General features: G+C 58.5%; 3 protein-coding genes across 10 annotated transcripts in view; 2 read left to right on the plus strand and 1 right to left on the minus strand.

Moving 5' to 3' along the window:
- Nucleotides 1-2991, plus strand: part of BSN (bassoon presynaptic cytomatrix protein) — a 70482-nt gene extending 67491 nt beyond the window's left edge. The window contains exons 7-11 of the mRNA XM_029243394.1: nucleotides 264-1063; nucleotides 1191-1290; nucleotides 1843-1974; nucleotides 2232-2286; nucleotides 2651-2991. Of these exons, the coding sequence (XP_029099227.1) occupies nucleotides 264-1063; nucleotides 1191-1290; nucleotides 1843-1974; nucleotides 2232-2272 (1073 nt within the window). The 3' untranslated portion in view covers nucleotides 2273-2286; nucleotides 2651-2991. The remainder of the gene's footprint in view (nucleotides 1-263; nucleotides 1064-1190; nucleotides 1291-1842; nucleotides 1975-2231; nucleotides 2287-2650) is intronic.
- A 7684-nt stretch (nucleotides 2992-10675) lies between these two features.
- APEH (acylaminoacyl-peptide hydrolase) lies at nucleotides 10676-20003 on the plus strand. Of its 7 annotated transcripts, XM_029241854.1 has the most exons (22): nucleotides 11109-11167; nucleotides 11243-11375; nucleotides 11842-11968; nucleotides 12345-12438; nucleotides 12538-12613; nucleotides 12703-12866; nucleotides 13033-13170; nucleotides 13267-13358; nucleotides 13441-13481; nucleotides 13566-13687; nucleotides 14157-14217; nucleotides 15474-15571; nucleotides 16219-16270; nucleotides 17109-17197; nucleotides 17633-17771; nucleotides 18265-18348; nucleotides 18433-18513; nucleotides 18868-18956; nucleotides 19050-19240; nucleotides 19349-19451; nucleotides 19536-19642; nucleotides 19733-20003. In XM_029241854.1, the coding sequence occupies exons 1-22, from the start codon at nucleotides 11156-11158 to the stop codon at nucleotides 19836-19838; spliced, it is 2199 nt and encodes a 732-aa protein (XP_029097687.1). In that variant the 5' UTR covers nucleotides 11109-11155; the 3' UTR covers nucleotides 19839-20003. The 7 variants fall into 7 exon arrangements, 5 of the variants coding, with proteins under 5 accessions (XP_029097683.1, XP_029097685.1, XP_029097688.1 ...); XM_029241852.1 differs by having other exon boundaries at nucleotides 10700-11167; nucleotides 13058-13170; nucleotides 13267-13481; nucleotides 19733-19999; XM_029241855.1 differs by having other exon boundaries at nucleotides 10702-11167; nucleotides 11243-11504; nucleotides 13058-13170; nucleotides 13267-13481; nucleotides 19733-19999.
- MST1 (macrophage stimulating 1) lies at nucleotides 13543-25240 on the minus strand. Of its 2 annotated transcripts, none has more exons than XM_029241857.1 (18): nucleotides 25075-25240; nucleotides 24258-24405; nucleotides 24066-24178; nucleotides 23868-23982; nucleotides 23651-23787; nucleotides 23450-23570; nucleotides 23194-23312; nucleotides 22851-23019; nucleotides 22539-22669; nucleotides 22346-22448; nucleotides 22061-22197; nucleotides 21933-21968; nucleotides 21722-21842; nucleotides 21472-21549; nucleotides 21186-21332; nucleotides 20999-21105; nucleotides 20758-20897; nucleotides 13543-13692 (listed from the first exon to the last, which is right to left on the minus strand). In XM_029241857.1, exons 1-18 carry the CDS (start codon nucleotides 25166-25168, stop codon nucleotides 13663-13665), a joined length of 2046 nt encoding a protein of 681 aa, XP_029097690.1. In that variant the 5' UTR covers nucleotides 25169-25240; the 3' UTR covers nucleotides 13543-13662. The 2 variants fall into 2 exon arrangements, with proteins under 2 accessions (XP_029097690.1, XP_029097689.1); XM_029241856.1 differs by lacking the exon at nucleotides 13543-13692 and adding an exon at nucleotides 20413-20654.
- Nucleotides 25241-25443: the final 203 nt, after the last annotated feature.

Consider the following 25443-nt stretch of genomic DNA (forward strand, 5'->3'; position numbering starts at 1 on the left):
GGGGGGCCTGCCGGTCCGTGGGGCCCTGAGCCCTGAGATGTCTCAGTGGGGCTGGCCTGGCGCCTCACCCAGTGGGCCCTGCTGCAGGCTGCCCTTCCTGCCTGCTGCACCCGCGCCCTGGCCCGGTTGTGGGAGGGGGCTGGGGCCTGGCATTACGCTTGTGGCTGTGGCGCCCACCCTCTGTTTTCCTTGCATGGCTTCAGCTGGGCCTCCCACTGTGGCCAGCCCGGGGGTTGATGGTGTTCTGTTTTTGGTCCCTGAAGCGTATCACCTGGGCCAGGAGGAGACAGACTGGTTTGATAAGCCCCGGGATGCCCGCTCTGACCGGTTCAGGCACCACGGGGGCCACGCAGTCTCCTCCTCCTCCCAGAAGCGAGGCCCTGCCAGGCACGGCTACCACGACTACGATGAGCCCCCCGAGGAGGGCCTGTGGCCACACGATGAGGGTGGCCCAGCCCGCCATGCCTCAGCCAAGGAACACCGACACCATGGTGACCACGGGCGGCACTCAGGCCGCCACACTGGCGAGGAGCCGGGACGGCGTGCTGCCAAACCACACGTTCGAGACCTGAGTCGCCATGAGGCCCGGCCTCACCCTCAGCCCAGCCCTGCCCCGACCGTGCAGAAGAAGGGTCAGCCTGGGTACCCCAGCTCCGGTGAATATTCACAGCCATCCCGTGTTCCATCAGCGTACCATCATGCCTCTGAGAGCAAGAAGGGCTCCCGGCAGGCCCACTCAGGGCCCGCTGCACTGCAGCCAAAGCCAGAACCCCAGCTGCAGCCGCAAGGTCGGCAGGCAGCTCCAGGTCCACAGCAGTCACAGCCTCCTCCATCCAGGCAGACACCCTCAGCAACAGCATTGCGCCAGCCGCAGACACAGCAGCAGCAGCAGCAGCAGCAGCAGGGTCTCGGGCTACAGCCTCTGCAGCAGGCCCCTTCGCAGGCCCGCCTGCTCGAGCAGGGCCAGCCACCTGCTCGGGGTCCGGCCCCCGCTGCCAGCCAGCTAGCAGGGAAGCCTCAGCCAGGGCCCTCGACAGCCACAGGCCCCCAGCCATCAGGACCAGTAAGTAAGGCTCCAGTACGTGGATCCTCCCCAGGGTGGATGCTGGGACTGCAGCTTGGACAGCCCCTTGGTTCCAGGCTGGGCAGAGTTGACGCGTGGTAGTTCAGCTATGGGTTCTGTGTTGCAGCCGCGGGCAGAGCAGGCGAACGGCTCTAAAGGGACTGCCAAAGCACCCCAGCAGGGGAGACTTCCTCAGGCCCAGCCACCACCAGGACCAGGACCTGCAGGTGAGCCTGCCTTTGGACGCCCTTGGCTATGACCAAGAGTACCTGGGCTGCCCTCTCCCTGTGCTGACTGGCACCCTGAGCTCCCCTGCACTGCATGCCTTCACTGCTCTCTGAGAAGGTGCCCAGTGCACTGCAGGCCTCCCCAGCAGAAACGAGCCTGGGGTTAGAATGAGCCAATGGGATCACCAGCACTGGGGCCTTAGGGCCCAGGCAGCTCTGGGCAGGGAGCCTCGAAGGTGCTGGTGATCACAGGGCCAGGACCATGGATTCCTACTGTCTCCTTCCTTCCCCTTCCCTTCTCTCCTCTGCCTTCTCATCTTCCTCTGCCTATTCCTCCCTTTCTCCCTCTTTATCTTCCTCAGTCTCCTTTTTGCTGCTTCCTCCCACCCCTTTCTTCCCACTCTTACCTTCCTCTCTTTATTTCTCTATCCTCCTCCTCACCCTCCACCTCACAGGGTACCCGTGGTAAGATTCCCTCTTAGCTGCTCTCCCACTCAGACGCTGAAGAGCCAGGCCAAGCACAGCTTATGATGGTGGTTTCTTTACCCCTAGGCATGAAGGCTGGAGCCAAGCCTGGAGGGACCCCAGGGGCTCCTGCCGGCCAGCCAGGTGCTGACGGGGAGAGTGTGCTCTCCAAGATCCTCCCTGGTGGGGCAGCAGAGCAGGCCGGCAAGCTGACGGAAGGTACGCACTGCCTACAGCCAGGTCCAGGGTGGACGGCTGCTCCAGGGCCCTACTCTGGCCGAGGTTGGGTCTGGGGACTGGTTCCGGACTCAGTCACCCAGGCACAGGCCAGCCCGAGGGCCCACCTGCTGCGGCCTAGTGGTTCTCTGGGTAGTCCCTGCCCCTTAGGCTGAGCTTGGCTTCACTGTGCCAAACGGTCTTGACTAGGAGGGAGCCTAGCCCGACTTCCTGACACCTCTCTCCTTTTTCTGTCACAGCTGTGTCTGCTTTTGGCAAAAAATTCTCCTCCTTCTGGTGACCGTGCCCTGCAGGGTGAGTATGAGCTGCCTGTACCCACCCTCTCCTGGTGCTCGAGTCAGGGCTCTTAAGTCCTGCGGGGTCTTCTGGGAGGAATGTGGTCTTCAGTAGTGGGTGGTGTGGCCAGAGCTGCAGTGTCCTTCCCCTATGAGAGTGGGAGGAGGAAGAGGAAGAGGGACCCTGTGCACAGAGGTCCCAACATGTGGCCAACACAGTAGAGGTCCCCAGCAAAGGGAAGCCAAGGCCAACATCCCTTTGTCCTTTTCTACCACCCCTTAGCCCCCAACAGGGTTCCTAAAGCTATGAGTTGACATTAGGTTGTAGGTGGGTCCCCCTGGGATACAGCTCCTCCCAGCCCTTCTCTGTAAATGCTCCACAGGCTCTTGAAGAAATGAAGGGAGATGATATCGTTGCTGTGGAAAAATCTCTGGAGTCAGAGGCCTGGGCGCAGCTCTGGACTCTGCGTATAACAGTGAGTATCAGGACTAGGGTTGGGTGAGGCAGAGGAGGGAGTGAAGGGCCAAGGCCTAGCTGACCAGACTGACCCAGTTCCTGTAAGTGTGAGCCAGGAGGGACCTGGTGGGCTTCCTCCAGCTAGGATGGGCCCAGCTGCTACCTGGGAGGCAGAGACAACTGAGCTGGCTGAGGTGACTCAGGTAAGTAACCTTGGGAAAGGGGCCCGGCAGAGCAAACCGTGCCCCACAACTTGGGGTCTGTACACTAGGCACTGATTCCAAAGCCCTGTCCTTGAGGCCTAGTGCTGGGACCTTTGCTCCAGACATTCAGATGAGGCTGGAGTCCTCAAACCCTGCAGAGCTTAGCACTCCTTGGTGTGACGTCAAGATACAATTGGCTTCACAGGCTGAGTTCAACACCTGCAAGGTGGAAAAGCAGAATGAGTGGAGAGGCAGACAGGAAAGGGATGGAGCGGAAAGGGAGGTCATCCAGACAGGAGTCTCAGCTCCAGACCAGGTCAGCCCAGGGAGAGAGTGGAAGGGCCTCAGGATGGGAGCCCTGGCTCTCTCTGGGCTGCAATGGCCAAAGCAGGATCTGAAGCCTCTGCCTAGAGCCTCCTCTGGACCTGGCCTTGCCTCTGGGCGGGAAGGAGGAAGCGGTACATCATGCAGGATGGCAGGGAGGGTAGGCTGGCTGTTGGTGCTGCTCTGCGCACAGCCAGGGACCACCTCCTCCCATTCCATAGCCTTGGGACCCTCTTCCTACCGCGCCTTTGCGAATTCTACTGTTAAAGAGTATGGAGGTGTGGGTGCTTCTCATAGTGAGCAGGTGTGTGTTTGGCAGGGCCAGGCACTCAACAAGCAAATCACGAGGGAGCGCTGGGGCCAGCAAGGGCCTTTCCCCAGCCTGGCCTGCTTGTGGGAGGGAGCTGGGTGTAGTGCCAAAAGGGCCACCTATCTCTGGAGGACTAGCAGGGAAACTGGAAAGGTCCAGTTTCCCATCCATTTATTCATTTATTCAATAAATGTCTGTCAGGCCCTAGGTAGGTGCTGGGCCCTGTTCTGAGTTCTGGGGATCCAGCACGGAACAAGACCAAGTCCTTGCCCTCTAAAGTTGACAGCCCGTTAAGAGGGGCAGAGAATAAATAAGTTTTTAAAAAATGAGATTAAAAGATAATTTCTGAAGGTTATAAGTGTTCTGAAGCCAGGGACGCAGGGTTATGGCACGGAGGGGGCCACTCTAGAGAAAGTGGTCAGTGATAGGTAAGGCTCAAGGGAGGAGAAGAGGCTGCTGTGGGATGTGCCCAGTGAGGGAACAGCACCCGCAGAGGCTCTGATGAGACAGATAGGCCTCAGGGACAGACAAAAGGCCAGCACAGCTAGATCCACAGTGGAGGGGAGAGATGGTCCGGGTGACGTCAGAGGGGGCAGGAGCCAGCTGGGGTGGGCTTTGTAGGCGAAAGTAAAGAGCCCGGAATTTATTCTAATTAGAGTAGCCACAGTGCAGCACCTCAGTGTTCTTCCTGCCTTCACCCCACGACAGTGGGCTCCCTGACACTTTCCCACCCAGCTGGATGTTTCCTCTGAGTTGCCCTGAAACAGATATGAAATCAGAAGTTGTGCTGAAGGGAGGGGAAAGAGGGGCAGCCCATGGACCAGGTCTATGGCAGGACCCACCTTGGGTGTAGGGCACTGTTACCAGAGCACTGTTACCAGGGAGGGAAAGGAACCACTTGCGTCGTTCCTTTTGTTCTGTGTCCTGTCACACGATGTGCGTGGGCTACTGAGACCACTAACTTTGTAATTAAAAGAATCACCCTCAAGTTCTGGCATTTGGCTGATTGGGCCAAGCGGTCAGTGCTTCTGTGAGTGTCTATCTCCTGGTGTCTTTTGTGGAAATTTCAGAAGTGGGCTGGGAGAGGCTTGTTGTTTTAAACAAAATCCCATCTCCCTCACTCTTAAGAAACAAAAAGCAACTTGTGTTAAAGAAATGGCCCTTCCTGTCCAACCTGATTCTTTCTTCCTGATCTTCTCTTTATGACCTCAAACCTGCCCAAGCACCCCTCTCCCCCAGCCTCAGTGGGGTGGGATCCCGTGGGTGAGGAGGAGCCAGGCCGTCAGCTTGTGGCAGACAGCTGGAAGGAGTGTGGGCGGGAAGCAGCTGTCCACAGTTCTTGACAAAATTCTTCTGTCTTTCCTGTTTCCTTTCCCCCTCCCTCCTTTTCTCCTCCAAGCATCTACAATCTGGCAAACCTTGGCCCAAAGACTCATACCAGGTGGGACGTGGCAGGCGGGCCTCAGTTGAGGACGGGATGTTTTCTAACAGCAGCTGCCGGGGTGAAACATCTCTTGGTCAAGTGGGACCATTGGCCCAGGGGGACCTGTGATTGTCTTTCCAGAGACCCTGCTCTCCTCAGGGCACCACCTTCAAGGCGTAGCCGTCGTTGGGAGGGAGGAACCCTCTCTTCAGGCCCTGCCACGCGGCAGTCTTGCTGCTCTTCCCACAGCCGCCTTCCGCGGCCTGGCCAGCCAGGCTACCAATGCGTTATACACAGAGTTTGGGCGCGCGCAGCCTGTTTTTGACGGACGCTGCCCTCCCTCCACAATGCCAGAAGTTTTTCCACAGCCTTGGAGAGGGGCTTTGACTGAGGGCTGGGGGCCCTGGGCTCCGTTTCCTTCACATTCCAGCTGGCCCAGATCCCTCTGTGGCCACAGGGCCCTGCCCCCTTCACCCTGCCCCCTGGGTGACACCGGAGCAGACTTCCATGTGGCTAGCGTGGGATTGGGAGAACTTTACAAACATTAGGACCTAACACTGTCTCATCGCTGAAATAAGAGGCCATAGCACCGAAAAGCAGCGTGGGCGCTGGCTGAGGCTTCTCCCAGCCCGTGGGTGGCCGCGTGCTAGCATGCCCGCCACCATCTTCAAAGCCATCACCCCCAGTCATCGTGAGCATCCCAGCGGCACCACCATTGTCTCGACCAGCCGGCTCCTCGTTCGTACACCTGGGGATTTCTTTTGATTTCAAGAACAGCCTTAATTATTTCAGTTTGATTTAAGTGTATACCTCATAAACATTGTTCTTTTATTTCTCCCCCCACCCTTTCTCTCTTCGCTCTCTCGGCTCACCTCCTTGCCTCTCCCCTCCACCACCACCTTGTGACTGATGGTTTGGTTCCCTCTCTGCTCTGCCCCTGCTCAGCACAGGGAGAATATTGACTTAGAAGCAATAGTGGGCAGCAGGCCACCAAGAGCACAACCCCAGGGCAGGGTCTAGGGAGGCCCCTCAGCCCGCCTCTGTTTACTGTGCAACTCCAGTCCTTCTTAAGCCATCACCAGTGGACATGCTCAGAGCAGAGGGGCCAGGGCTTCTGCCAGCCAAGGGAAGGGCCCAGGGCCCTGCGCTGGGGAGTGTGGCACCGTCCATCCACCTGGTGGACTGGGCAGTGTTCCTCCCTGAGGCCCTTCCCTTAGGGGCCTCCCTTCACCTTGGGCACAGCCACAAGTCTCATCTCTAACGTTCTATGCAATGAAATATAAACCCTCAAAGACAACTGTTAATATTTATTAAATTCCGTGTTATGTATAAGGAGTTAATTGCAAACCTGCAATTGAGAAACTGGATAGATATGCTCATATCAAACCCCTCGCTCCCTTCCCCCTCCCCTGCTCCCACTGTGTGTGTGAAATTCTCAGTCTGTGGCATGTTCGACCTGTGGCAGGACTCGCTGCTGCCAGGCGAGTCACCGCCTGTCCCGCAGTGGAGCATGCACAGCTCGCAGCTTCTTTGCACGATTTCATCCATTTTCAATGCTCGACCCTCTTGCTTGGAGTTCTTTTTGTCTCAGAACCTCTCCTTCAGGAGTGCTTCTAGCTAACTTCTGCACGAGCTAGTGAGGACCCGCCGGAATTGCTGCCTGAGCATGCCAGGCTGTGGGCCCGGCAGTACAAGGCCCCACACCCTCTGCAGGTTTCTCTGACCAAGATGTCTCTGAGGAGACACGTGGTGGGAGCCCGCACAGGATGTGTGCGTGTGAACATTCGGAAGGTTTGCTGTAGGATTTCCATCTGTAAGTCACTCCCCCACTTATCCCAGCCCTGAGCCAGAGACCTCTGGTCGCCCCTTCCCAGCAGGGCACTGCTCAAGAGCAGAGCTGGGCTGCGTCTATAGCCAGAGAGACAGAGGCCAAGGGTAGGGCCCAGCTCCTGACTGTACTTCTCCTTTGTGGCTGGGAGGCTCAAAGGTCTGTGAGCCAGGAGATCTGGCCAGGGGGCCAGAGAATGCTCAGGAAGAGCTGGAGTTTTGGCATTTGTGGTGAGGACAGCTGACAGTGTCATCTTTGATCAGAGTGCATATTCACGTAGACAGTGGCTTCAAGCTGAGTTTCTTGGAAAGCTTCTCAATAACAAACTTACAGAAGGTTCTGTTGTGACACTCTCTGCATCTGTCTCCAGGACCTAAACTCCCTGCCAGCCCCTATCTCTGAAGCCTAAGTATCCCACTGCTCATCAGCTTCTCTAAGACTGAGCCAAGAGTGTGGCAGGTGGTAGCTGCCTGACCCCTCCAGGCCTGGCCTTCCTCCAGAGTGCTCTGGTTTGCACCATGCATTTCTCAGGGGTCCACATTTCTCATTCTTTCCTATAAGGTCCACAAACCCCTTCAGAGAGGGATCCTGGCCCACCTCTGGCAGCTGTGGATGAGATAGGAGGCTGTCAACCCTTGTGTTGGGCCTAAGACCCTGCCCTTCTGGATTTGGGCTTCACCCATCCAACGGGACACCTGCCTCATCCCAGAGATCAGGCCTGGGCTGTATGAGGCCATCTGTGCAAGGGCTGAAGGAGGCCACCATCTGGCACCTCTGACCACCCAGGGCCAGGTCTTTGTGGGGATGTGCCTAGTGGCTGGATACATGAGGGACTAATGCAGCAATCCTCCCGATAAAAGGCCAAGGGATGGGACCAGGAGCAGGGAACAGGCAGGGAGATGACAGCAGGTCAGCCTCCATCAAAGCTAGTTTCACGCTCTCCAATGTTGACTCTTCAGCAAATCTCCTTTCTGGCCAAGCTTTCTGAGTTTGAAATTTCTGACATCTGCCACTCCCTAACCCCCAGTGTATCCACAGGACACATCTGTGCCTATCACCCCTTGTGAAGGTGGCTGGAGCAGGCCTCTGGGCCACAGGTGTCCTGGCCCTTGTGTGGATACAGCTGTGGCTCTGGGGGCCAGAGGCTGAGGGACCAGCATTCGATGCCTTGGGCAGTGGGGAGCACCAAGCACATTGCCACATGGGCAAGGGGTTCTCTGGGATGCAATCCAGGCCTTCTCTACACCCTCCCCCGACCCAGTGTCATGAACAAGGGCACTGCCGCCTCTGTCTACTTCAGGGCCTAATGCATTCACAGTGACACCCCGCTTCCCCACCATCCACTTAGTCCTTGGGAAGAGAGGGTGGTCTCAGGGCCCATGATGACTGGGCAGCAGTGGCAGCAACCATGGCCTGTCTTCTGGAGCCTGTGGGGAGTTTTCCAAGCAGATTCTTTACCATGACAACAAGGTCCTGGCCTGTTGGCCCCTCCCTTGCCCTCGTGCCCCCTCCCCCCATTCTGTAAATACTTGTCATTGTGGACTCGACAGGGTCAGAGGGACAGGCCTGACCAACTGAAACTCCTCAGAGGTATCATTTCTGTCTCCCTGGGTACCAGCAGCCCTGCTGCCATGTGCACTGGGGTGGCACTGGAGAGCCATGGAAGTCATGAGATATTGTGTGTGTATGCATGTGAACAAGTGTGTGAGTGTGTATGTGTGTGTGTGTCTGCCTCATTTGGCCTCTGGGATCAAATCAGCTCCTTCTCTCTAAGTGCAGTGCCCTGGAGAGTGGTGGCCGCCCAATGCCTTTCCTCTGCTAGCTTCCATGTCTTGTTTTTGCTTCCCCCTCACTCTTTCCCTGCCTCCCTTCTTTCCTCTCTCCCTTTCTTTCCTTCTCTCCTTCTTTATTTGAGGGGGGAAGAGTGCTGTACAAAGTCAAACAAACAAGTTTACAGTTGTAAGTGCAATGAATGACCCGAGTCCTCCACATGACCTTGTGAATCGTGTGCCGTCCTCCTGTGCTCTGTGAGAACTCGTGGTACTTCAGTGTCCCTCCCCCTGTATTGTAACAAGGTAATTCTGTGGTATCAGAATAAAAGGACTTGATATAAACAACCTACAGACTGTCTCTGGGATGGTTTCTGAAACGGGAAGGCGTAGGCAGAAGAACAAATCCCCAAACTGTGACAGTCCTGTCTTTTCACAGTTAAAGGGAAAAGAGTGAAAAGGCAAAGTTGCAGAAGTACTGGCAAGGCCAGGGCTGAGTTCATACCAATCTGTCCAAAGACAGTGGGCCTCTCCACAAAGGCGCCCCAAGGCAGGTTTAATGCTTGGACCTGGAGGGAGCAGTTAGCTCACTGGGCAGACTGCTGAGGGACTGTGCCTCCACAGCCTTTGAGTGTCGGGGCTGCACAAACAGCTTTCTAGGGCCTGGTTCCCTGGGGAAGCAGGTGAGCAGGTGCTGCCCCCTGGTGTTACCAACAAGCCCTACACCTGTCTGCCTTGCTGTGTCCACTCCAACCCCCAAACTCTTGGGGGCTGCTAGATCTTAGTCCTTCCCCAGGATGGGAGAGCCTCCTTATCAAAGTAACCCAGAGTTGCTAGAAATTTTTTAAAACACAGATAAATGAAACGAGTATCAGCCTCACCTCTGGCCTTCCCTAAAGTTAGTATCTTGATGCATGTCTTTCCTTCCTGTTTGTGTTTTCCTTTTTCATTTTAAACAGAAGCCAGAAGGCACAGTACTTACTGTTTTCTAGCCTCCTGTTTACTTCTACACATTCATTCCAAGTATTTAGATGTTCATCCTCCAGTGCCCGGCCTCCAGAGAGCTGCACCATGAGTTTACAGCCAGTCTACTGCACATGCCCTCAAGGACAGGCACCATGTTCCCAGTTTTCCTGTTATAAACAATGCTGTAATGAACATCCTAGTTTCCAACTTTCCACCCAGATTGGTGGCTGGGGCCACTCTTTCTGCTCCCAGTTCTGGCCTTAACAGTCCTGCACACACTGGATGCTCACAAGTTAAGTGGCCTCAGAAAGTGGAAACTGTTTTTAGTTAACTAATCCAATGGAAGGAGAAGCTGCAGGCCAGTCAAGTGGGATCTCAGTCAAAGGCAAGGCAGGGCGCAGGGAGCCAGGGCCCTGAGGTGTGGAAGACCAGCCAGGCTCAGGGTATATGGAGGAGGGGACATCCGTTGCTGCTGGCCTGACTGCTGCCCAGCCTCTCCTGCCCTCTTTTGCCATTGTAACCTGCCCAGTCCAGTGCCACTGTCCTGAGGGAACCTGCCTGCCCAGGTTTTTCTTTCCACAGGAAGCTCTCTGGTTCTGGGTGGAGCCTGACCCCCCAGGCCCTCTACACCCAAGAACTTGGGCTGAGGCCTGGGAAGGCAGACAGAGGCCCACACACTCATGATCCCCAGCAAGGTGCCACTGAGCGGGGCGGGTGAGGGCTGCAGGGGCAGATAGCTTCTAGGGTAGGCCTGGTGGCCGATAAGACCAGGCGACACCCTGTTACCTTTGCACCCGCCCTTCTTTGCCCCACGCCCTGGAGCTCCAAGGCTCGAGCTCTGCGCCCCCTGCCAGGAACGCACCTCTGCCCTTCTTTTCTCGTCGGCCTGAGAGCCCCTCCAGAGCAGGGCCTGGCACCGTCTGGTGAATGCTTGCCTCGTAATGGACCAGAAGGACCCGACAGTTAGCCTCCGGGCTGCGGAAGACCCCAGCTGGGGCTGACTTCGGCTTGCACCCTGCCTCTCACGCCCCCGCCCCTCATCTCTCTTTTCCTCGACTTTACCCTCGCAGGGCTCAGCCCCGCCCTCTCACCCCACCCCCGCGTCTTCGGAGTCCTCGGTCCGCAGCCTCTCAGGACCTGCCCCCGGATGCTTAGGGCCCACCCCCGTCCGGCCTCATCTGCCCTCCTCCCGTGGGCCCTGACGTTCTTCACACACCTCGCCCCTCCCTACAGACCTGCTCCTTTATTCCGTTTCGACAGCGCCGCCCCTTCTCCTCGGAAACCCCATTCCCTCCCCTCCCAGTAATAGGCCGGGCCTTGGCCCACAGAGCTCGCCTCTCTCCAGCCTAGCCCACCCCGAAAGGCCTGCTCCTTTCCCCGAGGTCCCTGCTCTTCCCCTCCAGGACTCCTGGGGCCGCAGCTCCAACTTGTTCCTCGCAGGCCCCACCTCCTTACCATCGAGGCCCCGCCCCTCGTCTAATCGTCCTCGCTCATTCGTCGAAAGTCCCGCCCCTCTCACTGTGCGGCAAGGCCGCGGCGGAGACTGGCCGGGCCTCTCACTTCCGGGCGCCTGAACGCCCCGCCTCACCCCGGCGGCCCAGAGCCACCATGGAGCGGCAGGTGAGGGAGCGGCCCGCGGTTCCCGTGCTCTTTGCAGCCCGGGCCGGGCCTGACCCTGCTGTGTCCCCTGCGCAGGTGCTGCTGAACGAGCCCGAAGAGGCGGCGGCGCTGTACCGGGACCTTAGCCGCCATCCCGCGCTGAGCGCCGCCTGCCTGGGCCCGGAGGTCACCACGCAGTACGGGGGTTGTTACCGGACGGTGCACACTGGTGTGTGTATGGAGGGGAGTCGGTGGAGAGGAGGGGGGCGTGGAGGGCTAGCTGCCTGACAGTGCACACGGGTGTGTGGAGAAGGCCGGGCCTGGAGAGTGTGGGTGTGGAACAGTGCATCCGTAAGAGGTTTGTGCACACAGGTGTATGGGGGGGGGGCGGCCTATTTGGGGTATTATAGGATGGTGCCCATGAGTGCAGAGTGTGGGCCTTGTAAGGGTCACCCCCGTCATCGTATCCCACACCTGCTCTCAAGATTCTAGGGTGGATGCTAGGAGCAGTAATCGTTTCTCTCCAAGACGTTGTCAGCCTAGGCTCTGGAGGCCTAGACTTGAGAGTTGTGGCCAAGTGTTGCCCATCCTGCCCCCCAGAATATCTGGAGATAGACTGAGAGAGGTGGGGTAGGGGAGGGGGTATCCTGTGCTGGGACTGGTCAAGTTGAGCAGCCTCATGCCTCTCCTCGCAGAGTGGACCCAGAGGGACCTGGAACGCATGGAGAACATCCGATTCTGCCGCCAGTACCTGGTGTTCCATGATGCGGACTCAGTGGTGTTTGCAGGGCCTGCGGGCAACAGTGTGGAGACCCGGGGCGAGTAAGTTTGAGGGAGGAAGCTTGTAGGCAAGGCCGTGGCCATCTGCAAGCCTTTTATGAAGGCCCACCCTGTGCCTTGGTGTGGGTAGGGCCCAGAAGGGAAGCCAGGAGCCAGACCCCTGACCCTTGGGAGCTCAGGTAGTAGTGACATGGTCACAAGCATTGGAGGCTTGCTCCAAACTTGGGCTGGGACTAGAGTCCCTGCCCCAGGGAAGGGAGGCAAGGCAGCTGCTGTGGTAGGGCTAGAAGGGCTGCAGGGGCGGTTGTGGGCCAGAGCCTCAAAAATCTTGTCTAAGAGGTTGTGGCCAATAAGGGGACAGGATGGGCTATCACTGGGTGGGAGGTAATACTGACCTGCTCCCCTACATCCTCCTCAGGCTGCTGAGCAGAGAATCTCCCTCAGGCACCATGAAAGCTGTGCTGCGCAAGGCTGGAGGGCCGGGCGCTGGGGAGGAGAAGCAGTTTTTGGAGGTAAGTCTGCATAGGACCACGTGGTGGGTAACTGGGGGCTCAGTCCCACGGATAAGGCTCTGTTGGAAGATAGGCAACCTGACTCCCAGATGTCCTTAGGTTTGGGAGAAGAACCGGAAGCTCAAGAGCTTCAACCTGTCAGCGCTGGAGAAACATGGGCTGGTTTATGAGGATGGTGAGGCATCTGGCTGGTGAGCAGGCAGGGCGGACAGGAGGGGCAGCCATAGCCCAGGGCTCCCCCTGATCGGCCTTCCTTGCACCCAGACTGCTTTGGCTGCCTGTCCTGGTCGCACTCGGAGACGCACTTATTATACGTGGCAGAGAAGAAGCGCCCCAAGGCTGAGTCCTTCTTTCAGACCAAAGCCTTGGACGTCAGTGGCAGCGATGACGAGGTGGCCAGGCTGAAGAAGCCAGACCAGGCCATTAAGGTGCTCATGGCCATGGCCAGTCCATGAAGGCCCCTCAGGGCAGTGCTGGGGTCCACTATGCTCTCTGCCCACACTGTGCCTATCAGAACCAGGGAGGTACTGGCTTCTAGGGGGCAGGGCCATCTCCTGCAAGACAGGCTGGGCATTGAGTGTCTTGTGTTCTCAGGGGGATCAATTTTTATTTTACGAAGATTGGGGAGAAAACTTGGTTTCCAAAAGCACTCCTGTACTCTGTGTGCTGGATGTCGAGAGTGGCAACATCTCTGTGCTTGAGGGGGTCCCTGAGAGTGTGTCCCCTGGACAGGTTAGTGCTGACTTGGCCTACATGACTCCGAAAGTCTGGGGCCCCTGCCTGAGCTACTGACCCTTGTTCACACTTGCCCTGTGGTCTTGTTTACAGGCATTCTGGGCCCCTGGAGACACAGGTGTTGTGTTTGTGGGCTGGTGGCATGAGCCCTTCCGGCTGGGCATCCGCTTCTGCACCAATCGAAGGTGAGGACAGTCGAAGGGGCAGGGCAGGGGGCCTTGCAGCTCAGACTGGCCTTGAAGCTGAGTGTCTCTCTGGTGGTTCCAGGTCAGCCCTGTACTATGTAGACCTCATCGGGGGGAAGTGTGGTAAGTGCTGGCACCTACCTGTGCTTCACTGACACACACTGGCCCTGGCAGCCTGCATGATGCTCGCATTTCTGTCTGGTCCAGAGCTCCTCTCGGATGACTCTCTGGCTGTCTCTTCTCCCCGGCTGAGCCCAGACCAATGTCGCATCGTCTACCTGAGGTTCCCATCTCTGGTCCCGCATCAGCAGTGTGGCCAGTTGTGCCTGGTGAGCTGGGGTGGGGGTGGGGGGAGGTCAGCAAGAGGAGGGGATGGCAGATGAGAGCTGGAGGGTCAGCTTCATCTCCCCACGGCCTCCTCAGTGGACCTCCTGTCTTGGGTACAGTGATGGTGTGAGTTCTGCCTTTCCTTCTCTCCAGGCAAGGCCTGGAGGCTGTCATGGGGGCTCTGCACAATCAAAACTCACCACCTTGAGAGCATCCTCTGTCTACGAGAATGCTCCTCCTTTTGCTTCTTATCTGCACGTGGCCAGGCTCTGCAAGGGGCTGGGATATAATGGGCAGTTACAGAGCCTCAGTCCTTGTAAAAGGGCCCCTAGTGAAAGTCAAAGGCCCCTCCAGACATCTGCTCCAGGTCACCAGAAAGGAGATACATCAGGCCTCTCTCAGGTCCTCCCCTCCCTGCCCTGAGGGCACTGCCAGTCCCCTGGTGAGCCTGACCATTGTGTTCTGTTGCAGTATGACTGGTATACCAGGGTCACCTCCGTGGTGGTGGACATTGTGCCTCGGCAGCTGGGAGGTAAGGGGTGTCGGCTGGGTGGGTGCCAAGGAGCATGCAGTTCTGTTTTCCTGCCATCTGTTATCCCTGCTCAGGGCCAGCCTCCTCAGCTCTTCCTGCCTGGGTTCCTTCTGAAGTCTCCCCGCTGCTGGGCCAGCCCCAGGTTCAGCCTCTGCAGGGGCTGGGGCCATTACTATAGGGAATGGTTCTCACAGAAGGTCAGCTGGACCAAAGCTGAGATCCGAGTGGCCCAAGCTGGCTGAGGCTTGAGATTATTTCATTTGTGCCACAGCCCATAGATTTATCTTGTTTTTCCAGTGGCTGCTTAAAGCCACTGCTCCTTCAAGGGGTCTCAGAAAGTACACTAGATTGGCAGGTCCTGCCCCAAGGGTGCTCATTCTCCCACTCCCAGCCCCCACCCCAACGTTTGTCCAGTCCAAGCCCTTGAGGCAGCAGGGTCTCTGGGAGGGTGGCTCTTGGCTGACAAGCTCCAGTCACAGTCTCGGGTGCTCACAACTCTGCTTGGGATCCCAGACTATCCCAAGGACGTGAGGGGTGAGTCTCTTGTTTCCTTAGGCCACCTGGTCAGTTCCAGGAGTCAAGGACAAGAGATGGCCTCCTTTTCCTGTCTTTGGGTTACAGGGATGCAGCAGTGGGGACCTGGTCTGAATCCTAGCTCTGCCCCTTATTAGTTGTGTGTTCTTGGACAGTATCCTGACCCCCTGAGCTTCCATTTATTTATGTGAGGAGAGGGTGGTTGTTCCTGCCTTCTTTGTAGGATTGTAGTGAGGGGTAAATGAGTGATGATGTTAGAGGGTAGGATTTATTCAGGCCCAGTGCCAGGTACTCTGCTAAATACGGTTAGAGACAGACAGGTGTCTTGGTTACAGCATCCGCTGCCTCCCAGCGGCCCTTAAGAGCAGCTCAGAGGAATGCCAGTGCATTCAGTTTCTCTCAGAAGCTCTTCAGCTCCGCCTCTCTTGGGCCCTCAGAGGCCTCTGCTCCTCAGCCCCCTCTTCAGGCAGCTCCTCATTGCCTAGGGTACCCCCATGTATGTGGCTGTTGTTCTGTCACAGTTCTGGGGCCCCAGGTGAATTCCCCAGCGACCCGGCCTGCCTCATAGTCTGGACACACACGCACGCACGCACATACACACACACACTCATAGTCTGGACACACACACGCACGCGCACACACCCACACACACACACCCGTAGTCTGGACACACACACACCCCTCCACTCTTGCACGTGGCCCCCAGCTCTCTGCCTTTGCAGAGAACTTCTCTGGGATCTACTGCAGCCTTCTGCCTCCGGGATGCTGGTCGGCTGACAGCCAAAGAGTGGTTTTCGACTCAGCTCAGCGCAGCCGGCAGGTGAGGAGCCCTGACTGTGTTGAGAGGCAGCCCTCAACCAACCCCCAGGAGCTGTGGGCCTGGGACATAGCGCACATACACTGCCAGGTGGACCGCCCAGCTCACAGGTCTCCCTGGCCCCTTAAGGCCCTGCCTGCCCCTGTCCTGGACTCATTTTTCCTTGAGGGGGCTGGCTGCCCTGGTACCCCACAACAGAGCCCTTGGCCCTTTCTCCTGAGGCAGAGATGCAAAGCCCCCACCCTCAGCATTTCCATGTGGTGGGCAAGGGGGCTGCCACTGGGGCGGGCCCCTGAATACCATACGGGGAGCTGATGGAGATGGGACAGCAGCTTTCTCCCAGGGACTGTGTGGGGACACCACAGTGTGCCAGACTCCTTTGGGGTTAGATATCGTTTGGTCCTCAGGGTAGCTCTAAGGGGCTCAAAGGCATTCCTTATCTTGCCCAGGGTCACTTAGCAAGTTGTGATGGAACTGGGATTTGAACCCAGGCCCTCAGGCCACTCCCTACTGCACTGAGTAGCTATCACCATAGTCACTCACAGCTCTGGCCTTGGCCCAAGGGTTCCCAAGAGGGTAGAGAGGAGGTGGGGGCAGGACCCATAGGGCTCTTGGATGTGGTACCACACATGGCCTCCTCTCTGCTTCAGGACCTGTTTGCTGTGGACACCCAGATGGGCAGTGTAACCTCTCTGACGGCTGGTGAGCAGGGCTGGCGAGTGGGCCAGCCAGGCCAGGGGAGGGACTGGAGCTCAAGCATGTGGGGCAGCACTCTGGGCCACTGTGCACCACTGACTGTCCCACAGCCTTTACTGACAGTCTTGCGAGGACCCTGCCTATGCAGGACCCTTACCCAGCCAGCAGACTGCCTCCTGGCTCTGCTCTGCTCCCTGTGTCCTGGCATTGCCTCAGCACGGCCCCCACACTACTTCTCAAACCCACAAAATTCTCTCTTGCCAAGATCTGCCAGAGTCTTCCTTCCCTCTCCCCAAAGCTCAGGCAGAGGCACCTCTGCCAACCCAGGGCGCAGAAGCCCTGGGTTGGCTCCCTCATCTTCCTCTTACCCAGGCCTGATGATTCTGCACCTAAAGTGTTTTTGAGTCCTCCACCTGCCCTGGCTGTACTCACTCCTCCACAAAGCTACCAAAGGATTGTTCCCAAACTGCATCTCATTGTATAGTATCTGCTTAGGAATCTGAATCTCCTTGGACCCCACTGCCTAGAATTAGCACCTCCCCCCCAGCCTCCTGGGCCTAGCTGCCACCCCTGCAGACGGCAGTCATCAGGTGGTGGGTGGTTGTGCCATGTGGTCTGGTGTGTCCCCAGATCTGGCAGTCCCAGGGGACAACCATCACCTGCTGGATGAATGGACTGAGAAGGCGGCTCACCCAGAGCTGTGTGTGGTTGTCTGTGACAGTCCCTCTGTGGGCATCCCTTTGCTTCCCAGGGAATAAGGGGCACCTCACTATAAAGCCTCCAGCCTGGGACTCTGGCTCTGCAGGGACTGGGTGGGAATAGTGGTGGCATCTGCCTTGTCCAGGGGGGTCAGGTGGAAGCTGGAAGCTGCTCACAATTGACCGGGACCTCATGGTGGCACAGTTCTCCACGCCCAGCCTACCCCCATGCCTGGTGAGTGTTGGTGGGCCCCAGGCCAGGAGGCAGGGATTCGGTGCAGGCAGAGTTCCCCAGGTCAGGGAACTGGCCCGAGTCTGACTGTGGCTGGTCAGCATGTGAGAGGCCAAGGTGTGGACCCAGCCCAGTATAGTCCACGAGGGTCTGGCACTATGGGGAGAAACTACTGGGTTAAGGTTTGCTCTGTTCAGAACAGGGTGCCTGGGAAAGTGCTCAGTCCCCTAGCATAACAGCCTAGAAGCTGAGGAGGGAGGGGTACATATGTGTGGTTGTGTGAGTACCTGTGTATATACCAGCTCATGACAGGAGTCCATGCTGGGCTCTCTGGAGGTGGGCAGATGGCCCAGTATAATGAGAGCTGCCCACTCTCACACTGGTGGAAAGGCAGGGAGGCAGCCAGGCCACCTGTGACACACTCTTTCCCTTTGGCAGAAAGTTGGGTTCCTGCCTCCTGAGGGGAAGGAGCAGGCGGTATCATGGGTGTCCCTGGAGGAGGCCGAGCCCATTCCTGAAATCTCCTGGAGCATCCGGGTACTACAGCCACCCCCAGAGCAAGAGCATGTGCAGTATGGTGAGCTGGGCAGGGGCAGAGGGGCACCTTCTCCAAGTTCCCCAGCACATAGTGTCTGTGGTCACCGTTCCCGTCTCCTGTCTCACATTTTGGGATTTTTTGAGATTACCTCTAAGAGTTTTTTTTTTCCTCTTGTGGATGGTCATGGGGAGTAGTGTCCAGGCATCTGAGCACCTACTCTGGGTATCAGAGCTGGGCATCACCAGGCCAGATCGTCTGCAGTGGGATAACGGAGCCCAAAGAAGACAGGCCTATGTAAGGCCTCTGTGACCACACCTCCTCCAGAATATTGTCCCTGCAGAGACTGGGACTCCCTGACTAGGGCAGAAGGAGCATGAGCGTCCTGGGGTCCATGTGTCACAGTGTGGGCTACCTTGGCCAAGTCTCTTGTTTCAGAGGTCAGCTGCAGACCTGCAGCTACAGCTGAGGCCTTGGCTGGGGAAGCCCCTAGGCAGTAGAACTGGCTCTGCTGATTGCTGCTTTTCCCCTGCAGCTGGCCTTGACTTTGAAGCAATCCTTCTGCAGCCCAGCAACCCTCCAGATAAGACCCAGGTGCCCATGGTGGTCATGCCCCACGGTAGGCAACTGGCCTAAGAGTCCCTGCCCTTCCACAATCCCTCCTAGCTGGCTCTTTCACCTTCTCTCTGTTCCCTATCTGCAGGGGGACCCCATTCATCCTTTGTCACTGCCTGGATGCTTCTCCCAGCCATGCTTTGCAAGATGGGCTTTGCAGTACTACTAGGTGAGGGAGCAGGGTGCTGCAGCTGTGGTAGAGCTGTGGGGTGGTGGTGATGGTGTGGGCCTGGTCTGTACAAGCACTGCGGGTACCACCCTAGTCTCCAGGCCTCTGCAGCCTGGACCTGGTAATCACTCTCAGAAACTGCCCTGGCCAGCCTCTGGCTCCATGGCGTGGTGATAACATGAAGTAACTTGCAACTGCCATGGAAAGGGTGTGTGGTCACTGGGCAGTCTCAAATCTCTTGGCCCCTTCCCCTTGAGTCTGGTGCAGCTAGCCTCAAGGCCTACTTCACATATAGGTGAAAGGGCGCTGGGAAGGTCACTTGACCACCCTGTCTGGTCCCTCCCTGGCCTCCAGTGAACTATCGTGGCTCCACGGGCTTTGGCCAGGACAGCATCCTCTCCCTCCCCGGCAATGTGGGCCACCAGGATGTGAAGGACGTCCAGGTAGCAGGGGCTGGGGCTTCTGGACGGGCTGGGGGTGTGGCTCCATTCAGCTGGGCAGGCAGCTGGCTGCAGCATGATCTGCCCACCCTGTAGTTTGCAGTAGAGCAGGTGCTCCAGGAGGAACACTTTGATGCAGGCCGTGTGGCCCTTATGGGTGGTTCCCATGGTGGCTTCCTGTCCTGCCACCTGATTGGTCAGTACCCGGAGACCTACGGTGCCTGTGTGGTGCGGAACCCTGTGATCAACATTGCCTCCATGATGGGCTCCACTGACATCCCTGACTGGTGGGTGTGCCCAGAGGTCCCCGCCCTTCTCCCCCCTCACTACGTACCCTCATGGAGCTCCGGCAGGCCCCAGAGCTCCTGGGCCTGCATCATCTCAGTGTCTTGTAGGTGCGTGGTGGAGGCTGGCTTCCCCTACAGCAGCAACTGCCTGCCAGACCTCAACATGTGGGCTGAGATGCTGCACAAGTCGCCCATCAAGTATACCCCTCAGGTACGCAGCCCTCCCCCTGCCCAGTGCACCACCAATCTGTCCAGGGCCCCGGGCCCTGCTCACCTCCACTCCCCACATACCTAGGTGAGGACACCAGTGTTACTGATGCTGGGCCAGGAGGACCGGCGTGTGCCCTTCAAGCAGGGCATGGAGTATTACCGTGCCCTCAAGGCCCGAAACGTGCCCGTTCGGTGAGTACAGCAAGACAGCCCTGGCAGCTGGTGGGCAGGTGAGCAGGGAAGGATCCTCAATCCTCAAACATTGCTGCCCAACCCTTACAGGCTCCTGCTCTATCCCAAAAGCACCCATGCACTATCAGAGGTGGAGGTGGAATCAGACAGCTTCATGAATGCTGCGCTCTGGCTGTGCACACACTTGGGCAACTGAAGCCCTACCACTCTGTATGAGCTGGGTGACATATGCCACACTTGGCTCTTGGAGAGCCCCAGGGTCTGGCAGAGCGGCAAGAGGCTTCCTGGGCTCTGGACTTCATGGATGGGTGAGCCGAGGAATGTGGGCTGTATACTCATAATAAATGAGGACACAGAGTCTAGTTCCTGCTGGTACTTTGTACCAAGCCACCTCTAACCCCAGCCCCACCCTTGGGGTTCAGAGACCGTAGGCCCTGGGTATGGTAGCCATAAGGACGGCAACTACTTCCAGCGTGAGAGGGGAGGGGACAGCGAGAGGCTCAGCTGCTGCCTGTCCTGGCCAAGTAGGACTCCACCAGGCTAGCTCCCTCTACTGCAGCCCCTTCTGTTAGAAACTGCCCTACACCACCCTTCTCCTCCCAACAGTTTATTTAGGAGACTAGTGAGGCCCTGCCCTTCACAGCACCCACAGGCTAAGGTAGTGCTAGGGTCAGATTGCCCAGCCCAAGTTGTGTTGGACTCTGCCACTCAGGCCCTAATGAGGAGTTGCCAATTCATTCCCTAGAAGCAAAGGCTAAGAAGCACCCTGCACAGGCATAAAGAGGAAAGGTGGCTTTATGTCTGACAGAAAGCTTCGTCCTCCCCAAGGCCCACAGGATTGAGGCCGGGACTAGCCCAGCCTCATGACCTTGTGAATCCAGTCCACAAACACAGAGACACGCATGAAGATGGATGGCCAGCGGGGCCGTGCGCACACTCGGTTGGGGATTATAATTCCCTCCAGGACCCAGCAGTCGTGAGTAAAGCAGGCAAGTGGGCCCCCGTAGTCACCCTGGTAGGTGCAAGAACTGGTGAGGGCCTGGACCATGGTAGAGACTAGCCCCCTTGGGGGTGAAGCAGTACATTTTCAGCCTGCCAGGGGCCCTGCCACTGACCTCACAGGCTCCAGCAGGGGCCAACAGTCCTTCAGTGCACATCTCACTCTCGCGTACACGACCTCGGTGCTTGATGTTACATTCCTGGTTGGAGATGACATTGAGGGAGGCTATGTTCAGGACCGTGTTGTCCCCTGTACCTACAGTGAAGAGAATGGGAAGAAGGATAGGGTCTGTGGGTAGTACACAAGGCTGGGCCTCTTGGCCTGGAGCAGTCCATGCCCCTGCAGTGTACTCTTACCTTTGGTCTCGCCCCAGCCTGCGATCTCACACTTGGTGCCTGGAGGCACCACATACCACTCAGGGGGCAGGCAGATCAGGGCCACACGCTGGTTCAGGGTCGCAGGTCTTCAGCAAGAATGACGGCATTCAGGGTCTGAGGCCACAAGGCCCAGCCCCACCTCACACCCTCTTGACTTGTCACACACCTCTCCAGCTTGAGCAGAACAAGCTGAGAGCCAGAGGGCCCGCAGACCATCTTGGCCATTGAGATGCGCTGCAGGCCTGGCTGCCCGGGCTGTGGGTCCTGGAACAGGGTGCCTAGCCACACCTCATAGCCAGTGAGAGGCCCATGGCTGAGAGAGAAGCTCTGCTACATCAGTCGAGACTCATAGTCTGCTGCCCAACACTCACCCATTGGCTTGCCTAGGGAAGGTGGCTAAGGGGGAGAGGAAGGCGTGGGGTTGGGAGTCCCCAAACCCAAGGAAGGCTCACCAAGAGGAGAAGCACTGCCGGGCAGTCAGAACCCACTGCTCCTTCACTAGGGAGCCTCCGCAGAAGTGCTGGCCCTGCCTGGAGGAGTGCAGGTTAGGAAACGGTCCTGAGACACAGAGATACAGGCTGGACCTGCCATGTCTTGGCTAGGATCTGTGAGGCTGGGGCAGGTTCCCGCCCCCCTACTGGCACAAGCACAGAGGATGTAGCGTCAGCCCCTGTCTTGGAGAATCAGGCAGTTGTGCCTCACCGGTTGCGCAAGCTGACTGTCCAGGGTGAGTTCCCAGGCTGGCCGCCCACCACACGCAGCTTGGAGCGCCATGGGTCCAGGCGGGTCACTCTCTTGCCGCACTTCTCAAACAGCACCTGGTCTGGGGGATAGAATGTGCTGGTTGAAACCCCGGACTGGATGGAGATGGGGGGTAAAGGGACCACGACGCATAACTGGCCCAAGTCTGTACCTGGGGGCTCCAGGATGGACGGCGGTTGGTCATCATCTGAAAGACCCAAGTTCAACCACGTTAAGGGAGCCAGCCTTTGGCGGTGGAGGCTGGGGGCGGGGCCCCGGGGCTGTGTCGCCGGTGCTCACCGCAGCCCCGCAGTGCACAGTAGTCGAACGTAGTCCCCGGATCTGTGGTGTAGCACCAGGGCCCGTGACTATCCCCGTCTGGGTTCCTGCAGAAGTTCTCCTCCAGTGGTGCGTGTGGGGCGGAGGTGGGGGTGAACCTAGGCGGGAGGGGGAGCAAAATCAAAGGGTAATCCCAAGCCCTCGCAAGCCTCCAGTTGGAGAGCCGAGGCATGCCGCCCTAGGGTTAGTCCCGGGCGGGGCCTGTGGCCTCGGTCTGGGAGGCACCAGGCGCGCTGGCGGACTTACTGCGGCTTGTGCGGCGTCCCCGCGGACCAGCGCTGACATCGGACGCCCTTTCGGGTCTTGCTGACTGAGCCGCGGTACAGTTCCCCCGCGCCATGGTAGCAGTCTGCGGCGGGCGGACGGACGGGGGCGACCGTCAGCCGGTTCTCGCCCCAGCCCTCCGGCCCCGTGCGTCCAGCCCCAGCTCAGGCCTTACCCTCGGGCCGCACGTCGTCGGTGCAGCGCCGGATCTGGTAGCAGAAGGCCACGCGCATGCCAGACCGCGATGTGAAGCACCAGGGCGCCTCCGATCCGTCGGGGTTCCGACAGAAGTTCTCCCGAAGGTCCCTGAGCAAGCACGCAGCTCAGCCCGGGTGGGTCGCAGGTCATGGGTTGGCCAGCCCGCCTGGGCGGGAGCCCAGCCTCCAGCTCCTCCCCAAGCCCCGCCTTCTTTCAAGCCCCGCCCGGGGCCCCCCTCAGGTCCCACCCGCAGGAGTAGCAGGCTCCCAGCGGCGGCCAGCCAACTCACTTGCACGCGTACTTTTCCGGCGTAAAGCGATGCTGATGAGGATGCTGCGCGTCCCAGCGCTGGCAGGGCACGCCCGCAGCGGTGGTGTTGACCGTGCCCCGGTAGCCCTCGCCTTTCCCGCGGAAGCAATTGAGCGTCGTGGCCTCCCGGCGCGGCTGTGCCTCGGACCCTTGGATGGATCGAGGCCGGTCGGAGCCCGAGTGGGAGGTGAGACTGGGGCTGGGGCGGAGCCCCACTGTTGTTGGGCCACCACCGGGTCACGCCCAGCCCCGCCTCTAGTCCCAGCCAGGCCACGCCCCCACGTGTCCCAGGTGCCCTCCCAGGCCCCGCCCTCGCGCTCTACCGCAGCGGGGGAGGTCGCAGAACTCTCGCTTCATCTGCGGGTCCGCGGTATAGCACCAGGGCCGCTCCGAGCCGTCCGGATTCCGGCAATAGTTGTCGTCCAGACTTTTGTCCAGGAACCTGGAGGCGGTAGCCGGGCGTGAACAAGGGCCCTGTCTGGCCCCAACCAACTATGCGCTGCCTTACATCGCCCCGCCCCTGGAGTGCTGGGCCCTCCCCTTGCCCGCCCTCCTCCTGCCGAGCCCGCCCACGCGTACTTGCGGGGCTCGAAGGGGTGTGGGTGCGGGTGCTGCAGGTCCCAGCGCTGACACTCGCGCCCTGACTCCGTGCGGTCCACTGAGCCGCGGTAGTCCTCGCCATTGCACCAAAGGCAAGCGGCTGGAGACACAGGGCCGATGGGTTCGTGGACGGGCGTGGGCATGCTCCTCCCGCCCCAGGCTTGACCCGGAGCTGCTTACCCTCCCGGCAAGACTTAATGCCGCAGCTCTGGAAGCGCACGGCAGGGTCTGTTGTGTAGCACCAGGGACCTCTGGGGTCCCTATCCGGGTTGCGGCAGAAGTTGTCCTCCAAGCCATTTCGAAGTGTGGGTGTGTACCTGTGAGAGTAGCAATACAGTGCGTACTGGGGGCAGGCGCCAGGCCGGCAGGGACAGAGGGGAGCTGCAGTCTGTCTCACTTGTGGTCATTGGGGAACCTGTGGCTCCAGCGCTGGCAGGGTAGGCCACCCATGGTGATGGCCACGGTGCCCCGGTACTCGACCCCATTGTCCATGATGCAAGTCCGAACATAGACTGGGAGCAAAAGACCCAGGATCAACAAGGCCTGAGACCCCAGCAGCCATCTCCCCAGCCCGCCCTTCTCTGCAGCCACTCACTTTTCTTTTGGAAGAGATCACAGTGCCTGGAACGCTGCAGTCGTGTATGAGGTGAGTGCTGGGTCCATGGCAGCAACTGGCAACCATGGCTGCTCACATTGTAGTGGAAGGCCCTGGGAGGAGGAGCCACAGGGTAACTCAGTGCCCAGGTTCCCCTACCTCCAGTGTTATCTAGGTCCTTTGGCCACTCACCTGCAGTCCAGTAGGGGCCCACAAAGCCCTGCACATTCCTCAGCATTTGCCACATCTTCTTGCCAAGGCCTGGGCCGCACTGTGTGTAGCAGGTGTTGCAGCTCCGTACCCCGGAGCACCTGGAAGTCATTCAAGGGCGAGCGCTGCCCTGCAGGGTGGGCATGCGTGTCAGCACATGTATATCAGCACGTGCACACTTTATTCATTCAGGGGATCAAACTACAAGGCCTCTGGAGTGGACCCTGTCAGTCCATTCAAGGGTCAGACCCCTGTACTGGGTGGGAGAAGCAGGCCCAGACATGATAGTTATCACTAGTGCACCTGTTTAGTGGGCAAGGCACTAGGCTCAGCTGTAAAACATATACTCTGAGAGCAGTGGGTGATGGTGCTTGCCCCATGGAGCTTATCCCATCTCATTTCTCAGATGAGAATGAGAAGGCTCAGAGCTATCTTATTAACCATGCAGAGGCCCAACCCAAGCATTCTGACTCCAAGTCTAGGCTCTCACTAGCATAAGGGCATATGCTAAGTTAGAGAATTAGATCTGGCTCATAAGGGGTAATTGCCTGCATGTGTGCCTGCGTCTGTGCGGTCCTAATACTGCCTCAATGCTACAGCAGACTTTTTAACGCAGGCCTGAATAGGCAACGTGTTTATGTGTTCCTGGGGCTGCCCAGCTCTGTGAAAGAAGCCAAGGTCACTTGCTGCTCCATGCCCAATAGGAAAGTAAGTTCCTGGCTCAAAGAGCCGGATGGGCCTGGGGCCGACCACTTTCTGAACGCAGATGGGGATCAGGGCTGAGGGGAAGGGCACTCACCAGGGGCCCCTAAGAACCCCGTCAGAAGCAGCAGGAGTGGGAGCCACCCCATCCTCCTGGCTGGAGGCTGCACTGTGACCCACCACAGCCCCATCCGGGAAGTTGTGAAACCTGTCCCTACGGGATTGGGTGGCTCTGTCTCCACACCCCCACTCTAGACTTGCTGGGGCCTGACCTGAGACCCAGTGGCAGGAATGGGGGTGGTGCCAGGCCTCAGGCCCTATAGGTGAGGTACAAGTGTCCTCACTCTGGCACATTTAGCCCCCTGAGAGGCCTCCCTATGTAGCGGGCAGTGTTGGAAAGGTTCAGTGGGGACACTTGAGGGCCCCACTGCCCCCCTCCCTTAGCCCCACCCCCTCCCCCTCCCTG

The sequence above is a fragment of the Monodon monoceros genome, unplaced genomic scaffold, assembly GCF_005190385.1.
Source record: "Monodon monoceros isolate NGI ecotype Baffin Bay Population unplaced genomic scaffold, NGI_Narwhal_1 Super_Scaffold_3, whole genome shotgun sequence".
Classification (NCBI taxonomy): Eukaryota; Metazoa; Chordata; class Mammalia; order Artiodactyla; family Monodontidae; genus Monodon; species Monodon monoceros.

What these genes read in the sequence shown, in the direction of transcription:
- MST1 (XM_029241856.1), bottom strand. Translation starts at nt 25,168, where the DNA reads ATGGGGCTGTGGTGGGTCACAGTGCAGCCTCCAGCCAGGAGGATGGGG. An exon ending in CGACGACGTGCGGCCCGAGG is followed by an intron (nt 22,449 to 22,538) that starts GTAAGGCCTGAG and finishes CGCCCGCCGCAG; the next exon opens with ACTGCTACCATGGCGCGGGG. An exon ending in GTCCATCCTGGAGCCCCCAG is followed by an intron (nt 21,843 to 21,932) that starts GTACAGACTTGG and finishes TCTATCCCCCAG; the next exon opens with ACCAGGTGCTGTTTGAGAAG.
- APEH (XM_029241850.1), top strand. Translation starts at nt 11,156, where the DNA reads ATGGAGCGGCAGGTGAGGGAGCGGCCCGCGGTTCCCGTGCTCTTTGCA. An exon ending in TGTGCCTCGGCAGCTGGGAG is followed by an intron (nt 14,218 to 15,473) that starts GTAAGGGGTGTC and finishes CTGCCTTTGCAG; the next exon opens with AGAACTTCTCTGGGATCTAC. An exon ending in CAGCTCAGCGCAGCCGGCAG is followed by an intron (nt 15,572 to 16,218) that starts GTGAGGAGCCCT and finishes TCTCTGCTTCAG; the next exon opens with GACCTGTTTGCTGTGGACAC.